Here is a 14,604-nt window from a genome sequence, read left to right as displayed (position 1 = left end):
TGCTGAAATTTAAAAAAAAAACATCTAAATGTTTCTTTCCCACTTTACTTTCTGGAAGCTATAATGATTAAGGCAGAAAGAACTAGTAGTTATCAGAATTTTATCCCTCAGGCAACCAGATGAAGCTACTGTCCCTTTTCCCTGAAATGCACAGACATAAAATGTGTGTCACAGTTTCAGAGGTTGGGAGTCCTCTATGAAAAGCAGGCATAGACCTTCCAGAAGCCCATAAGAAACCTTGATCTTCAGAAATAGAAACTTCTACCCAGGAAGTTACATTTTTAAAGTGCTTATAATAGAGATGTACTATTTGATAAGTATTAAAAGATAAGAGTCAGGTAAAATTTATGTCCTGGGGAGGGACATGTTTTATATAGCAATGGCAAAAAAAAAGTGTGTGTGTATAGACACACACACACACATTAAACTAATAAAGCAGGTTGGTTTTCTATATGGTAAAAAGATCTACAATTCGTTTGAGTGATAAAAATGGATTTTTCAAAATGTTAATCTATATAGTTACTTTTAACAATAAAAATCATTTAACAATTAACATATATGCCAGACATGATAGATGCCACACTTCAGCAATATAGGGATCATGAGCCCAACTTAATGTCACTTCTTTCGGAAAGCTTCCTGGAGATTCCTGTCCTTCAAAAGTCTTAAGGTGGAGAAATCGCTGATTGATAAGGCAGAGAGAATTAATGGCTTTCAGTACCATTACCTGCATCTACTGTCACATTCCAACATGTCCCGAACTTTTATTTTTTTAAATCTGCGCTTTCAACCTGGCGAAGCACAATCATGCACTTACATGAGAAATATGATTCAGAAGCTGCATTTACTTTGTCAGCTGCAAAGTAATTAAGATTGTTCTTATTACTGCTTCTCACTGTGCCAGTGACACTTCCAACACTCATCATTTATCAATGATAAGTGAATTAAGAAACACTTTCCAGTTGCTCCATTTTTTAAAAATCAGCTACAAAATGTTTGACCCAAACATTTAAAAAAAAAAAAAAAACATTATTCTCATTTTTTTAGGTTCCCTAGTCTTCCTGCTTTTTTCTGTTGCATTTCATTCTGCTTAGTGAAGTGATCAGCCGGCTTTGTTGGGAGGACTCCATGGCCTTCTTGCTGGAGCAGAAAGGGCCAGCCCTGCCACTCACTGGCTGCGTCAACCCAACAAGCCTTGATAATTAGGTTTTTTCACAGAACCCAGTCCTGGGCCTTCAGTCAGTGAGAACCATCAACATCTGTGAAAAGGGAGATTTTAACATAGCTCAGCAGATTTTTAAGAATAGTGAAAGCAGATGCATTGTACATGTGTTGAATATCAGTCAGTGTGTGTCCTGGTCCATTAACCAGTTGCTAGATTTGTATTAATATAAACAGATATCCAATACAAAATTTTCCAGAAATGGCCATTTTTAATGTGCAAATTAGGCAGATTTTTAAAATAATATTACTGTTATCCTTTGCTTCTCTAGGCTTGCTATTAGTTCAGTATTTTCTAATTTCTTATACATTTTAGTTTAGTACTAAAGATAGTGTCTGAAGAACATACATATCTTTTCTGTTTTGTTCCATTAAACTTACTCGAGTGAGGTCTCCACCAGAACGTAAGCTCCTGAAACACAGAGACCTTATTTTTGTTGTCCACTGTGGTTCCCAGGGCCCAGCAGAGTGACCAGATGATGAGCAGAGATGATCAACCAGAAGCTATACACAAAGTTCAAAATACTTAGAGTATAGATGAGGTTTTCTGTTTGAATATATGACATCAAAACCAAAATATTTTCTTAGTCATACTGAAAAATATCAACTAATAGATTTATGCTAACAGAAGATTTTGAGTAAATTACCTCTCCATTACTTTATCAAGAAAAATATTATGTGACATTGAGAATTATTTTTAAAAATTGTTCACCCATAAAGATACCATTTAGTATACATTTTGGAAATGATATATTAGAAATAGGTTTTATTTGAATATCAATTTATATGTATGGGGGATTCATAACTGTTTCTAAAGAAATTTATTATGAATAAATGCATCTTTGTTGAGGCAAAAAAAGTTTTAGAATTGCTAACATTGTAGAGAGACTAATGGCATTTTTAGAGACATTCATAGTGATTTCACTTCGTATGAATATCTTACAAATATAAATACCTTTATGGAGATGGTAGTTCATAATCTATAGCAGTATTTATCATTTATATTTATACTGGGATGATATGTATATTTTAAAACTGCCCTTTATAAATATATTAACTTTTTCAGTGAGAAAAAGAGATGCTTGTTCTTGATCTAAAACTAGGAACTGAATAAATTATGTGAGCAATAAGACTTTTGGTTTTATAACTCTTTCATAAGCTGAATATAAAATAGAATAGTCTTGTATGTATTTACTATTTATAAAAGAACTAGTGATACTATACCAAAAGATATGAAAATAGTTGTACCAATGCTGGAATCTAAATATCCTTCTTTTAAAAAGTATTTTGTAAAACACAACTCGCACATCTAGATGTTCAAAAAAGCTGTTTGTATTCTCAAATACATTTTTGCCCAAGTGTATAAGAATTGAGGTTTATTCGAAGCTTTTTCTTTTCTTTATGTAGTTCTTCTTTGCATAGGAAAAAAATTAAAAGACTGTGGTTTTCCTCCTACCCCCTTGAGCATGCGGTATTGATATACTCAGCGCTCTGTCCTCGGCTCCCCTCTCTTCTCCATGTTTCCTGTATTTTTAGGAAATCTTCATGCCTTCAGCTTCAAATCCCACATATGCCACTGCCCAGGGGTCATTTCTACTGACTTGTCCTCAAACACAACCTGTGTAAAAAGGAAATTATCACTACCTTTCTCCGTCTCCATCTGTTGCCCCTTCTCTTTCATCATTTACTCACCACAAATTGAGTCATTGTCCACTTTTCTACCCCTCCCTCCTCTCTCATGGCTACAAGCCATGCGCCTCTCATGCGCCTACAAGCTCCTACCTAGTGGACAGTTTAGAGATATTTGAGCTGTAATCACCATCAGCCAATCTGCGCATCCTCACTGCCTCTACCCCACCTGGGGCACCATTTGCATGTCCCTCCCCTGAGCTCTCTACATGCAGGTGTAATCACACTATTCCAGCACAACATCCTTCCATTGCTGCTAAAGTAAAATACTCAGGCCTTAGCACAGTTTATAAAGCTCCATGTGCCTGAGCTCTGCCTAATTCTCCAGTTTTACTTTTGCCTCACCCCACCACGTTTGAAGATATAATAATATAGGATTTCTTTCCACTCCTGGAATATGTAACCACATATATATATATCCTGTTCTTTTCTCTTCCTGAAATTATGAAATCTGATTGACCTTTCAGGGCTAAGCAGAGCTGCCACTTCACCAGCTGTCTTTCCAAATTCTCTGAATTTGCAAGAGATGTTTCCCTCCAGTGCCCTGTGTAGCACCCTGTATATCCAGCACCACAGGCCCATCACAACTTGTTACAGTTGTCTGTTCATTTCCCCACATGGGTCTTTAGTCTGTGAGAACTGAGTGCAGGTACAATGTCTGTTTGGTTTATCAATACATCATGGCACCTTGGACAGGACCCAACACAGAGCACTCACTCAGTTACTATTTATTTAAGCGGAGAGTCAGTGAATGCCCTAGTTTAGTAGGTGCTTGGCTTTATCAATGGATCACTGAATAAATGTATGAAGAGTAGACTAGACAAGCACACCCCTTGAGACTAGTGCTCGTGGGAAATCCTCACGGAGTTGTCCAGGAGAAACCTGGGCATGTGCAAGGCATTGGGTAGGGCTGGGAGGAAAGATGTGGGATAGGTTACCCAGGGAAATCATGCACGATGGAAAGGGATTTCAACTGTCGGCAATATGTTGTGAGCAACAGCATACTTACTAGTTGTTGTTGTCTGAATGTGCCCCCCAAAATTCATGTATTTGGAACTTAATCCTCAATGCAACAGTATTAGGAGACAGGGCCTAATGAGAGGTGTTTAGGTTAGGAAGGCTCCACCTTCATGGAAGGGTCAATGCCACTATAAAAAGGGGTTGTGGGAGTGGTCCCTTCTCGTCTGCTCTTCTGCCCAGCGTCTTCCTGCCCCCCATAGACCCCCCCCACACACAGCCAGAGGGCACAATGCTCAATGGGCCATCCTGAAAGCAGAGACACTGGGCCCCAACCTGTCAGTGCCTTGATCCTGGACCACCCAACCTCCAGAACTGTGAGAAATAAATTTCTGTTCATTGTAATTTGCCCAGTCTCAGGTGTTCTGTTATAACAGCACAAATCAGACTAAGACAATTGTATAAAAGAAAAAGTCCATAAAAGGAGTCTGAGGAGGAGAGCCACAAACACAGGAGGAGTATGAGGTTTGCAGCATGAAAATAAAAGGGGAGCATTTCAGGAAAGAAATACATGGACAATCAGATACAATACTGGAGTGATGACAAAATGTGTATTTTAGGGGATGAAGGCAGAACCATTTGTTTAATGAAAAATCATAGTTGAATTATAAATAAATAATACTTTATTAGACTTTTAAAAAAAATATTAGAGTGGAAGTAGTTCCCATGGTTCTCAGAGACATTTACTCATTACAACGTAGAGTGTGCACCATTGAGCATAGGTGTGTATAATTCAAGTGGAATATAAAATTCTGAATGCCTAAGACCATTTAACATTATAATTTACCCTTATTAAGTTAAATCAAACAATCTATTTTAGCTTCTGAACCCAGAATGAGTGTTAGCTCCAAACACTCATGGCTATACTTTAACTTTTTAAAGAGATACTTCAAGTGACTATCAAGAAAATAATTTTGATAAATTTAACCAAACTGAAATATAACTATTCAAAGAATGCATAGTCTATATCCACTAACTCATATGAATTTAAATTTCAGCTTTAATACATTTTCTATTAGCCACGTAGTGTTTCCTTTTACACACACACACACACACACACACACTCTCTCTCTCTCTCTGAATATTAGTCTCCTTAACTTCTGATAGCTTTGCTGATTGTGAAATTTTTTTAATAGTGGAGATGAATTGTTCTTGGGCCATACACTCGCCCTATTCCTGTTTGAAGTGACTTACCCAAAGGTCGTTGGCGAGATTAAAACAGATGTTCCAGAGTAGAGTAATTGAAATTAGCACAGCCCTGCTTAATTCGGTTCTGTTAAGTGCCACACTGATTCTAATTGGAAGCACATGGGAAATACTGACTTAGGAAAAGAAAGGAATTCCCCAAGTGAGAGAAGCTTCCTCATTCCACCCATGAATGTTTATTTTTACAGGCCTGAAATAAAATGGAATTACTTTTATTGTTAAAGATTTTCATGTAGGAAACATTTGCTTTTATTACTTAAATGCTTTCTGCAGTCGAACTTGTGAAGAGAGGAGTTTGTTGGGAGATTGCACAAGTTTTCGTTTGGAAGTTCTGTAGAGAGCAAATTGAATTTAGAAATGCAACATAATTATTAGATTCTCTGATACTCTGACAGGTTTTGCAAAGATATAAAATCTTTAGGTTTACTGCTGTTCTTTCAAATTTGTGAAAAACAAAAGCATTCCTACCTCATTCTTGGCTTTTGTTTTTTTCTTTTCTTTCTGTATTTCTCTTTCCCTTTTTCCTTCCCTCCCTTCATTTTCCCTACCTCACTCCATCCTCTGTTTTTTTTATTCTTTTTTTTTCTTCTTTCATTTCTTTCTTCCTTCCTTCCTTCATTTCTGTCCTATGGCTTAAAAATAGGCAAATCTCTCAGATCTTTAGTATAAAACAAAACTCTTTCTTGAAACTATCTTAATGCACTTGGAAACCGCAATACATGTTTAATCTTTTAGATCAAGATAACTTCTCTTTCTTTAGTAAAATATGCATTTGGAATTCAAAAGCAACTTCTAAATATAAGCACTCTGCTGTCACATGAAATAAATGTTACTGAAATAATTTGTGTTCTGTAAAACCAAACACTAATTTTGAATGGGCTTGGAGGAAATCTAGCAATTGGGTAGACCATTGAAAACCTAATAAATTTTACAATGAGAAAACTGATAAGAGAAATAATTGTTATTTAGTACGATCCCTTGGAATGCCTGGACAGGAAGCTCAGGATGGGTGAAGAATTCCACAGAAAATGTTATAAAAGCAAAAAAAAAAAAAAAAAAAAAAACCAAAAACAAAAACACACACAACAGTTTGGAGAAGTCAGTCCCATTATAATTGGTATAATAAAATAAGAAATGGAAATGAAAGACAAAGTTAGGAAAGGAGAAGTGAGACAAAAGAATCTCCAAAATTTTTTTAAACTTAGAACCATAAACAAATTTATGAAAGTTATTTCCAAAAGCATTACAAATATAAGATCTATAGTAATATATTTAGCAAAGGATGTACAAGATTTCTGCACTGAGAACCATAAAACACTGCAGTGACAATTAAAGACCTACATAAATGGAGAGGTAATCCACTGTGCTCATTGATATTCAATTGTTCTTGAGGCTGTGAGTATTATTAAGGTATCTGGGAAGGCAGAATAGTGGCCCCCACAGATGTCCATGTCCTAATTCCTGGAACCTGCCAATATCTTCCCTTACAAAATTAAAGAACTTTGCCTTGTGACCAAGTTAAGGATCTTGAGCTGGGAAGCTTTTCCTACATTATCCAAGTGGGCCCAATGTAATCACATGGCTCCTTAAAAGCAGAGACTCATTTCTGGTTGAAAGCCAGAGAAAGATGTGAGTACAGAGAAATGAAAAGAGAAATGTAATGTTGCTGCTTTGACAATGGCAGAAGGAAACCATGAGCCAAGGAATGTGCGTGACCTCTAAAAGCTGTAAAAGCCAGAAACAGATTCTCCCTCTGCACCAGAAGAAAACACAGTGCAACCAACACCCTGATGTCAGCCCAGAGAGACCCCTGTCCACTTCTCACCTGAAGAATTGTAAGATAATACATTTTTATTGTTTAAGCCACCAACCTGTAGTAATTTGTTAAGAGAGCTATATAAAACTAATATAGTAGCTCCCTATTTAAAGCAATCCCAGTCTAAATCCTAGCAGCCTTTCTTACAGAAATTGAAAAGTTCATTCTAAAATTTAATTGGAATGAAAAGTACCTAAAATGGACAAAATTATCTTGAAAAGAACAAAACAGAGACTTTTCTCAAGACCTACTATAAATCTTTCACTTACAAGATTTTAAGACTTACTATAAAGCTACACTGATTAAGGTTGTTAGGTAATGCAGTAAGGGTAGACCAATAGATCAATAGAACATAAAATATAGGTTCCAAAAATGGGCAGAATATATCTAGTCAATCAATTTACAAAGGTCCCCAGGCAATTCAATAAGAAAAAATAGTCTTTTCAATAAATGTTGCTGAAAATCACATGGTGCTGGACCATCCAAGCCTTTACATGCCGTTTACAAAAAGTCACTTGAAATGGACCATAAATATAAAAGTCAAAACTATAAAGCTTTTAGAAGAAATTAAAGTATAATATTACCATGACCTTTGAGTACGTAAAGAGTTATTTGGACATAAAAGCACTAACTACTAGAGAAAAAATATAGAGAGATTCTGTACTTAAAAGTAAAACAAAAAAAAAAATATTTTTTGTTCATCAAAAGACATTTTTAAGAAGACAAGTAGGCAAACCATAGAATGGGGGAAATATATGTAATACAAATACATCCAGAATATACAAAGAACATATACAGACCAACAATAAAAAGATAAATAATCCAGTAATAACTGAACAAAAAATCTGTTAGTAAGCCCTTCACAGAAGAAAATATAGGCATGATCTTTAAACCCATGAGAGTGTTCCACCATGATTAGTCATCAGGGAAATGTAAATTAACCTATACGGAGATACTATTTCACATCTAGTATAATAGCTAAAATAGTTTTACAATGACAGTATCAAGTGTTGGAGAGTTTGTGAAACAAATTGCTGGTGAGGATATAAAATGTTAAAACTACTTTGTAAAATTGTCTAGCAGTTCCTTATAAAGTTAAGTATACATTGACGAGAACATCCAGCATGCCACTCCTACAATTTTCAAAAGAGAAAAATGAAAACCTAAAAAACCTATGTTGACCAAAACAACATATATCCATAGTAGCCTTATTCAAAGAGCCAATAACTGAAATTAGCACAACTGTCAAGAAGAAAATGATGAACGTGTTGTATAGTCATGCAAGGGTCTACAAAGCAACGGTAAAAAAAGAAAGTATTGATACATGGAAAGAAATGAATGAATCTCAAGACCAATATGTTCAGAATATACATTTCCATATTCTATTTATGTGAAGTTCAAGAACAGACAAAACTACTCTGGGGTGATGTAAATCACAAGGTGCTTTCTTGTATGGAATGAGGATTGACCACAGTGGGGCGGGAGGGACCACTTGGTGTTGAGGGAGGTGTTCTGTGTCTTAATCGTGGTGCCGATTGCATAGGTATGCATGTTTGCCCAGATTGTCACAACTGCCTGTTTATTATCTATGCATTTTATTGCATTTAAATTACTTCAATTTATTTTAAAGAAAGGAATATTAGGTTTTAAAAAAAGAGCTAGCAGGGTTTCAGTTTTCAGCACAACTGAGTTGAAGTCTACAATTTGATGATTTGACTTCATTATTTTGGCTCTCCCTGCCTAGAAGAAAATATTGTCTACCAATGTTTGTCAACTGAGAATGAGCTATTTTGTATTACAGAAACACACATCTTTTTCAGAACCCACTGTTCCCTGTAAATCAACAAGGAAATCTTAATGACCATTTAAAAATATTTAGAACAGAATCATAGTGATAAAAATACATTGCCTCTATCCCTATGTGAGATATGGAAAAAGTGGTGTGTTGATTAAAATTTACACCCTTTAAAGTTGTAAAGCACATAATGAGTTTTTGCATTATAAAATAAGAGAGTTTAAAAACTAATGTGCTAAATGGTCAATTTATAAGGTTTGTAAGAAATTAATAAGCACAGAATGTCAAAATAAGGATATAAAACAGATAAGAACGAAACTGATGAATGATAAAGAAAAGATATAGAAAGGATCAGCAATACTGCAAATATCAACAGTACTCATCTCCTTGTAAGGCTTAATGAGATGAACCAAGTTCTGGAAATATTTTTCCAGAGAGATAGAAAGAAAGGGTGCACAAAACATCTGATACTGCACGTGCAAAAGAAAACATAACTACATAAATAGCAAACAGCACATGGTACATTGAAATTTATTTCATTACTATTCTTTCAATGGTATATATACATTGTATATACCCTGTATATGTTATAATAAATTTTTAAATATATTCATCTCTCATACAGTTGCTTCATCCTTATAACTTGAGACTGAGTTTTCTTAATTGTCCAATATGACTTTACGTTCCTAATGTCTATGATGCTGTCATGGGTAGACAATGCCAACAAGTTAGACTTTGATGAATTGCTCAATTAAAACAAAACACAGTAAAACATATAATTCCTCCCATAAAATGCCCTAAAATCAACCTGAAAGTTATAAAGTGTCCTTTTCACATCTTCAGTGATTAAACCCTGCTTTGATAAACAATTTTTGTTCTGAATGCATAAATAGTAGAAATAATTTAAATACCTGACATTCTCCAAAAAGGAACAGGGAGTGGGTATAGTAAAGTTATTTAATGAGAATGCTAATACTTTCCCATTCCACCAGACTGTGAAGTGCCCCTCCAGGGCAGCAAATGTGTGTTGGTTACTGATGATGAATAGTCAGTATCTGGCGTAGTGTTTTCTATTTCAACTGTCTTTACTATTTCAGACAAACCTGGTGAAACTTCTTTTGATGCATCAGGCAAACCCAAACCTTGTGAACTGTAATGAAGAGAAGCCGTCAGGTAGGTCATGAGCATCCTGGGACCACTGAGCAGTTACTATTTATTTTCTTCCTTTCATTTTGAAATTGTCCATCCATCATTAGCACAGGTGTGAAATGAGAGTTGGACTCTCCTATGAAACTATGTAATAACCACCCAGTTCAGACACAGTTCATAAACTCACATGCACGGCTCCATCAGGCTACTAGAGAGGAGTTTATACCGTACTGTTGTACTTTGTGTGTTTTGCTTTTAATGTTTTAAACTTTCAGGGTAGTGATTTTTAATAAATAGCTTTTTGAAGATTCCTAAAATTCTTTTAATCACTGCTCTTTTATATGTCCATATACTTATTTTAAAAATGGATGCCACATTAATTTTGTAGCATTTAAAATTTGACCCAAAGTCACTACCCATAGTTATTTCTACAGTATTAAAAATAAAAGAATTTTAAGTAAAAGAGAGAAAAGGGTAGCATAAGTAACATAATAATAGAAAAAATTTGAAGATAATAAATGATCTGAAAAACTTAATAAGTCTATTTATTTTTCTTGTAGCGATACCTCTACTAACCTAAAAGCACTTTACACTTGTTATTTCTCATTTGAGGTCCTTCTATAAATAAGATTATCTGACAAACTTCCAGTTTAACCCAGAACAGGAGATTTTCTCTATTTCTTATTTTACTGGAATTAAGTATCATTGTTTAAGATTAATATTTATTACTTATTCTCTCCTAAAATAAACTGAAGATTTAACAAATAGCTGTAAGATAGCTTAATATACATATGCATATATTTGATCTAAGCCAAATAATGATAAGGTCCTGGCAGAAATGTCTTCATGTGGCAGCTAAATTACTTTAACCAGCCCAGAAAGCCACGTAACTCCAATTTATAGACATAGGTGGCCTTGCAGTCTAGTCGTGATGATTGAAAAGGATTGGCTGCCTCCATTAGGTTTTCAGTTGATATTAATGTGATTTTTTCTTCTTGACCTGTCAAATTTCAGTTTCAGTTGTTGTTAGGTATAAATTTGATTGATGCATATTTATATTCCTGCACAAAATATGTTCAGAAGTCACTGTTCACATGTAACTTGCAAGGAAATATATTTATTTATATTTCCGATTTAAAAAAAGATCATGGAAACAGGCCAGACACACTGTTTTAACAACACAACTGAGTACCCATTTAGCAGAATGTTTATAGAATGTCTACTATGTGCTTTATAATCCAGCCATTGAAATGTGTAACTATTTTCATCATTTTGATTCATATTTACCAAGATGCAGGAAGAGTTTTACTGAGAATGATTAAGTTCTTTCATGCTTAGCCTCTCAATAATTTTTTATTTTACACATCACCATCCAGTGAATATTATTTTTATATTTTTTATTTCATTTATAATTAAATATGTCACTGATGTGAAACAAAATAGTCATTTTAAATGGCAGTAACTGCAAATTTTATCCTTACCATAATCTTTTAATTTTTTTTGGTTTGATTCATTTGTTGATAAGTTTTAGCATTGTAGGCATATCATAATTATTGAAAGTAAATAGATTTCTGTATCTATCAGCATTCACTTTTTTCTGATTTTCTTATTTTTTCTTATAGATATTGCTGCATCTGACTTTATTGAGGAAATGCTGCTGAAAGCTGAGATCGCCTGGGAAGAAAAAATGAAAGAGCCTTTATCTGTTCCTACCTTAGCACAAGAGGAGCCATATGAAGAGATCATTCACGACCTTCCAAAACTTTCCAGTAAGCTGTAAGTGCCTTCATTCTGGAATGATAAAGTAGCAGGACGTTGCTCACTGAAAAGTTAATTATTCTCATTTGCCACCCTCTCTAGCTGCTGGTCATTTTACAGCCAATATTGAGTCTATCTCTCAGCTAAAAGAATTAGAAAAATTGAAATTGTTTATCAATATATTTACCAAAAATACTTGTTGACAATTATGAGTTTAGTAGAATTCTATGAAGGCCCTCTGACTTTTTTAAATGTTATTACTGCAGTTATTAGATCAATTTCAGGTACTATGAGACCAAATAATATTTTAAACACATTTCTAGATTTTAGCTAAACTGATTGTGAAGTTTCCAGTGACTGTCACAATGGATAACTTTCCCAAAGTAGAAAATATAGATACGCATTTTTTTCTCTCCTAAGTATAAAATAAATAATTCCTTATTATGTGGAATATCTCCTAAAAAGCAACTTTCCTGTTGCTTGAAAGCAACCAGTGCTGGGATGGAACATTGCCATCATTTTCAAGGTCTGAAACGGTGATACAAAGTGTAACTCATAAGAATGACTAATGGTAACTCACATTCTAATTAATGTTATATTTAATAAGGAAGAAGTGTTCATTTCACTCATAAAACTGTGATTATGTTTCCAGTTTCTTTTTTCCAGCATACTTATAGTGTGTATATGTACATACATGTGTTAATGATAAGCATTAACTTAGATATGCATATATATTCATTCATTTAAAAATATTTATTCAGACTCTACTGATCTTGGTGCTGGGGATATATATATTTCAAGAAACAGATAATGAACATAGTCAGGTAGAAGTGGGCTATGAGTATCTAAATAAATGAAAAACATTGCACAGTTTTGGGACCTAGTTTGAAAATCTGTCAGATCATTTTAAATGCCTTCATTAACAGCAATCCAAAAAGAAATTGTATACACAGTGCAATAATATTATACAAAATTTATGGTATCTGTAAAACTAGTAAAAAAGAGATTGAACATCTTATATCATGTTACCTTCAAAACCCTTCTGCTTAGATATGCATTAAAAAGAGGAAGAGAAACATGGAAAACTTTACAAAAGGTTATCAGTATAATGTAAAAGTTTTTTAAATCATAGAACTATTGATGAAAATGAACAAAAAGTGAATGTATGAAGATCTAACTATTAGAATACAACCCCTCTAGAACAATCCTCTATGCATTTAATCCAGTTAATCATGGATTGCTGTATATTTCTTCAGAGATATACTTCTGTGGTTATTTGAAAAAGCTTTGTCTTATAACTAATATTTTAGGTTAAATAGTTGGAGACTTTGATGCCCAACTTTCAAAAGTGAGTAGAACAACTAGATGAAAGAAGACTTAAACAAAACTGTAAACCAACTAGACCAAACAGACATATTTAGAGCACTTCTTCCAATACATATTCTTCTTGAGTGCACATGGAATATTCTTTTACCAAAATCAGAAATGAAAGAGGGATATAACTCCTGACTTTACAGAAAAAAAATTAAAAGGGGATGCTATGAAAATCATATGACAAAATATTAGATAACCTAGATGAAACTGACAAATTCCAAGAAAAATACAAACAAATAAAACTGACTCAAAAAAAAAAAAAACAACAGAACTTGCAATAAACCTATAGCAAGTAAAGAGATTGAATTAGTTATCAAAAATCTTCTCACAAAGAAAGGCTTACACTCAGATAACTTCAAGGCTGAGTTCTTCCAAACCTTTAAAGAATTAACACCAACTCATCACAAATCTTCCAAACATAGAAGAGGAGGGAGCTGTTCTTGACTCATTCTATCAGATCAGAATTACCAAGATACAAAAATCAAATAAAAACATCAGGAAAAACAAACAAACAAAAAAAACTATAATACTCTTAGGCATACAGGTGTAAAACACCTCAATAATAGCAAACCAAGTCCAGCCACAGATAAAAAGAATTGCATGATAGGGCATAGTGAGATTTATGACAAGAAACAAGGTTGGTTGAACATACAAAAATCAGACAATAGTATACACCATATTAAGAGAATAAAGAACAAATCATATGACCATGTCAATATATGCAGAAAAAGCATTTGATAAAATCCAACACACTTTTATGAGGGAAAAAAATAAATAAACTGGCAATATCAGGAAACTTCTTCAAACTGATAAAGAGAAAGTACAAAAAAGGAAAAAAAAAAACGAAACACAGATAACATCATACTCAGTGGTGAGAAAATGATCACCCCTCATAAGATGAAGAAAAAGACAAGAATGTCCATTGCCACCAATACTATTCAACATTGTACTTGTGGTTCTAGCTGGAGCAATTGGGAAGAAAAAAGAAATAATAGGTATCCAAATTGAAAAGAAAGAAGTAAAACTATATTATGCAGAGGATATAATCTTACATATCAAAATCCTAAGGAATCTACAAAAAACTATTTGAACTAAGAATATAGTTCAAGAAGATGGCAGGATACATGACCAATACACAAAAACCATTTGTGTTTGTATATACAATTCATAATTCAAAAATGAAATAAAAACAATTTAATTTAAATAATATTAAAAAGAATAAAATATTTACAAGTAAATTTAACAAAAGAATGCAAGATTTGTATACCGAAAACTACAAAGCATCATTGAAAGAAATTAAATATATGGAAAGACATATCATGTTCACAAATTGGAATACTTGATATTGTTAAGGCAATCCCTATCAAAATACCAAATGACTTTTTTGCAGAAATTGATACACTGATCCTAAAAAATCATATAAAAATTCAAGAGCCTAAAATATCCAAAATAATCATGTAAAAAAAACAGTTGGAGAACTCACATAACCCAATTTCAAAATTTCAAAACATCTATAGTAATTCAGATATTGCGGTACTGGCATAGGATAGAAATTTATCAAAGGAATAGAATTTAGAAT

The 14,604-nt window shown here is 33.6% G+C and overlaps 1 protein-coding gene across 1 annotated transcript in view; it reads left to right on the top strand.

The window, feature by feature from the left end:
• MYO16 (myosin XVI) overlaps positions 1-14,604 on the top strand; it is a 475,062-nt gene that overhangs the window by 126,848 nt on the left and 333,610 nt on the right. Inside the window, exons 7-8 of the mRNA XM_069467032.1 lie at positions 9,842-9,917; positions 11,516-11,669. Coding sequence (XP_069323133.1) covers positions 9,842-9,917; positions 11,516-11,669 — 230 coding nt within the window. The remainder of the gene's footprint in view (positions 1-9,841; positions 9,918-11,515; positions 11,670-14,604) is intronic.

Source organism: Eulemur rufifrons, chromosome 4 (assembly GCF_041146395.1).
Source record: "Eulemur rufifrons isolate Redbay chromosome 4, OSU_ERuf_1, whole genome shotgun sequence".
Classification (NCBI taxonomy): domain Eukaryota; kingdom Metazoa; phylum Chordata; class Mammalia; order Primates; family Lemuridae; genus Eulemur; species Eulemur rufifrons.
This window is presented reverse-complemented; position numbering and strand designations above follow the sequence as displayed.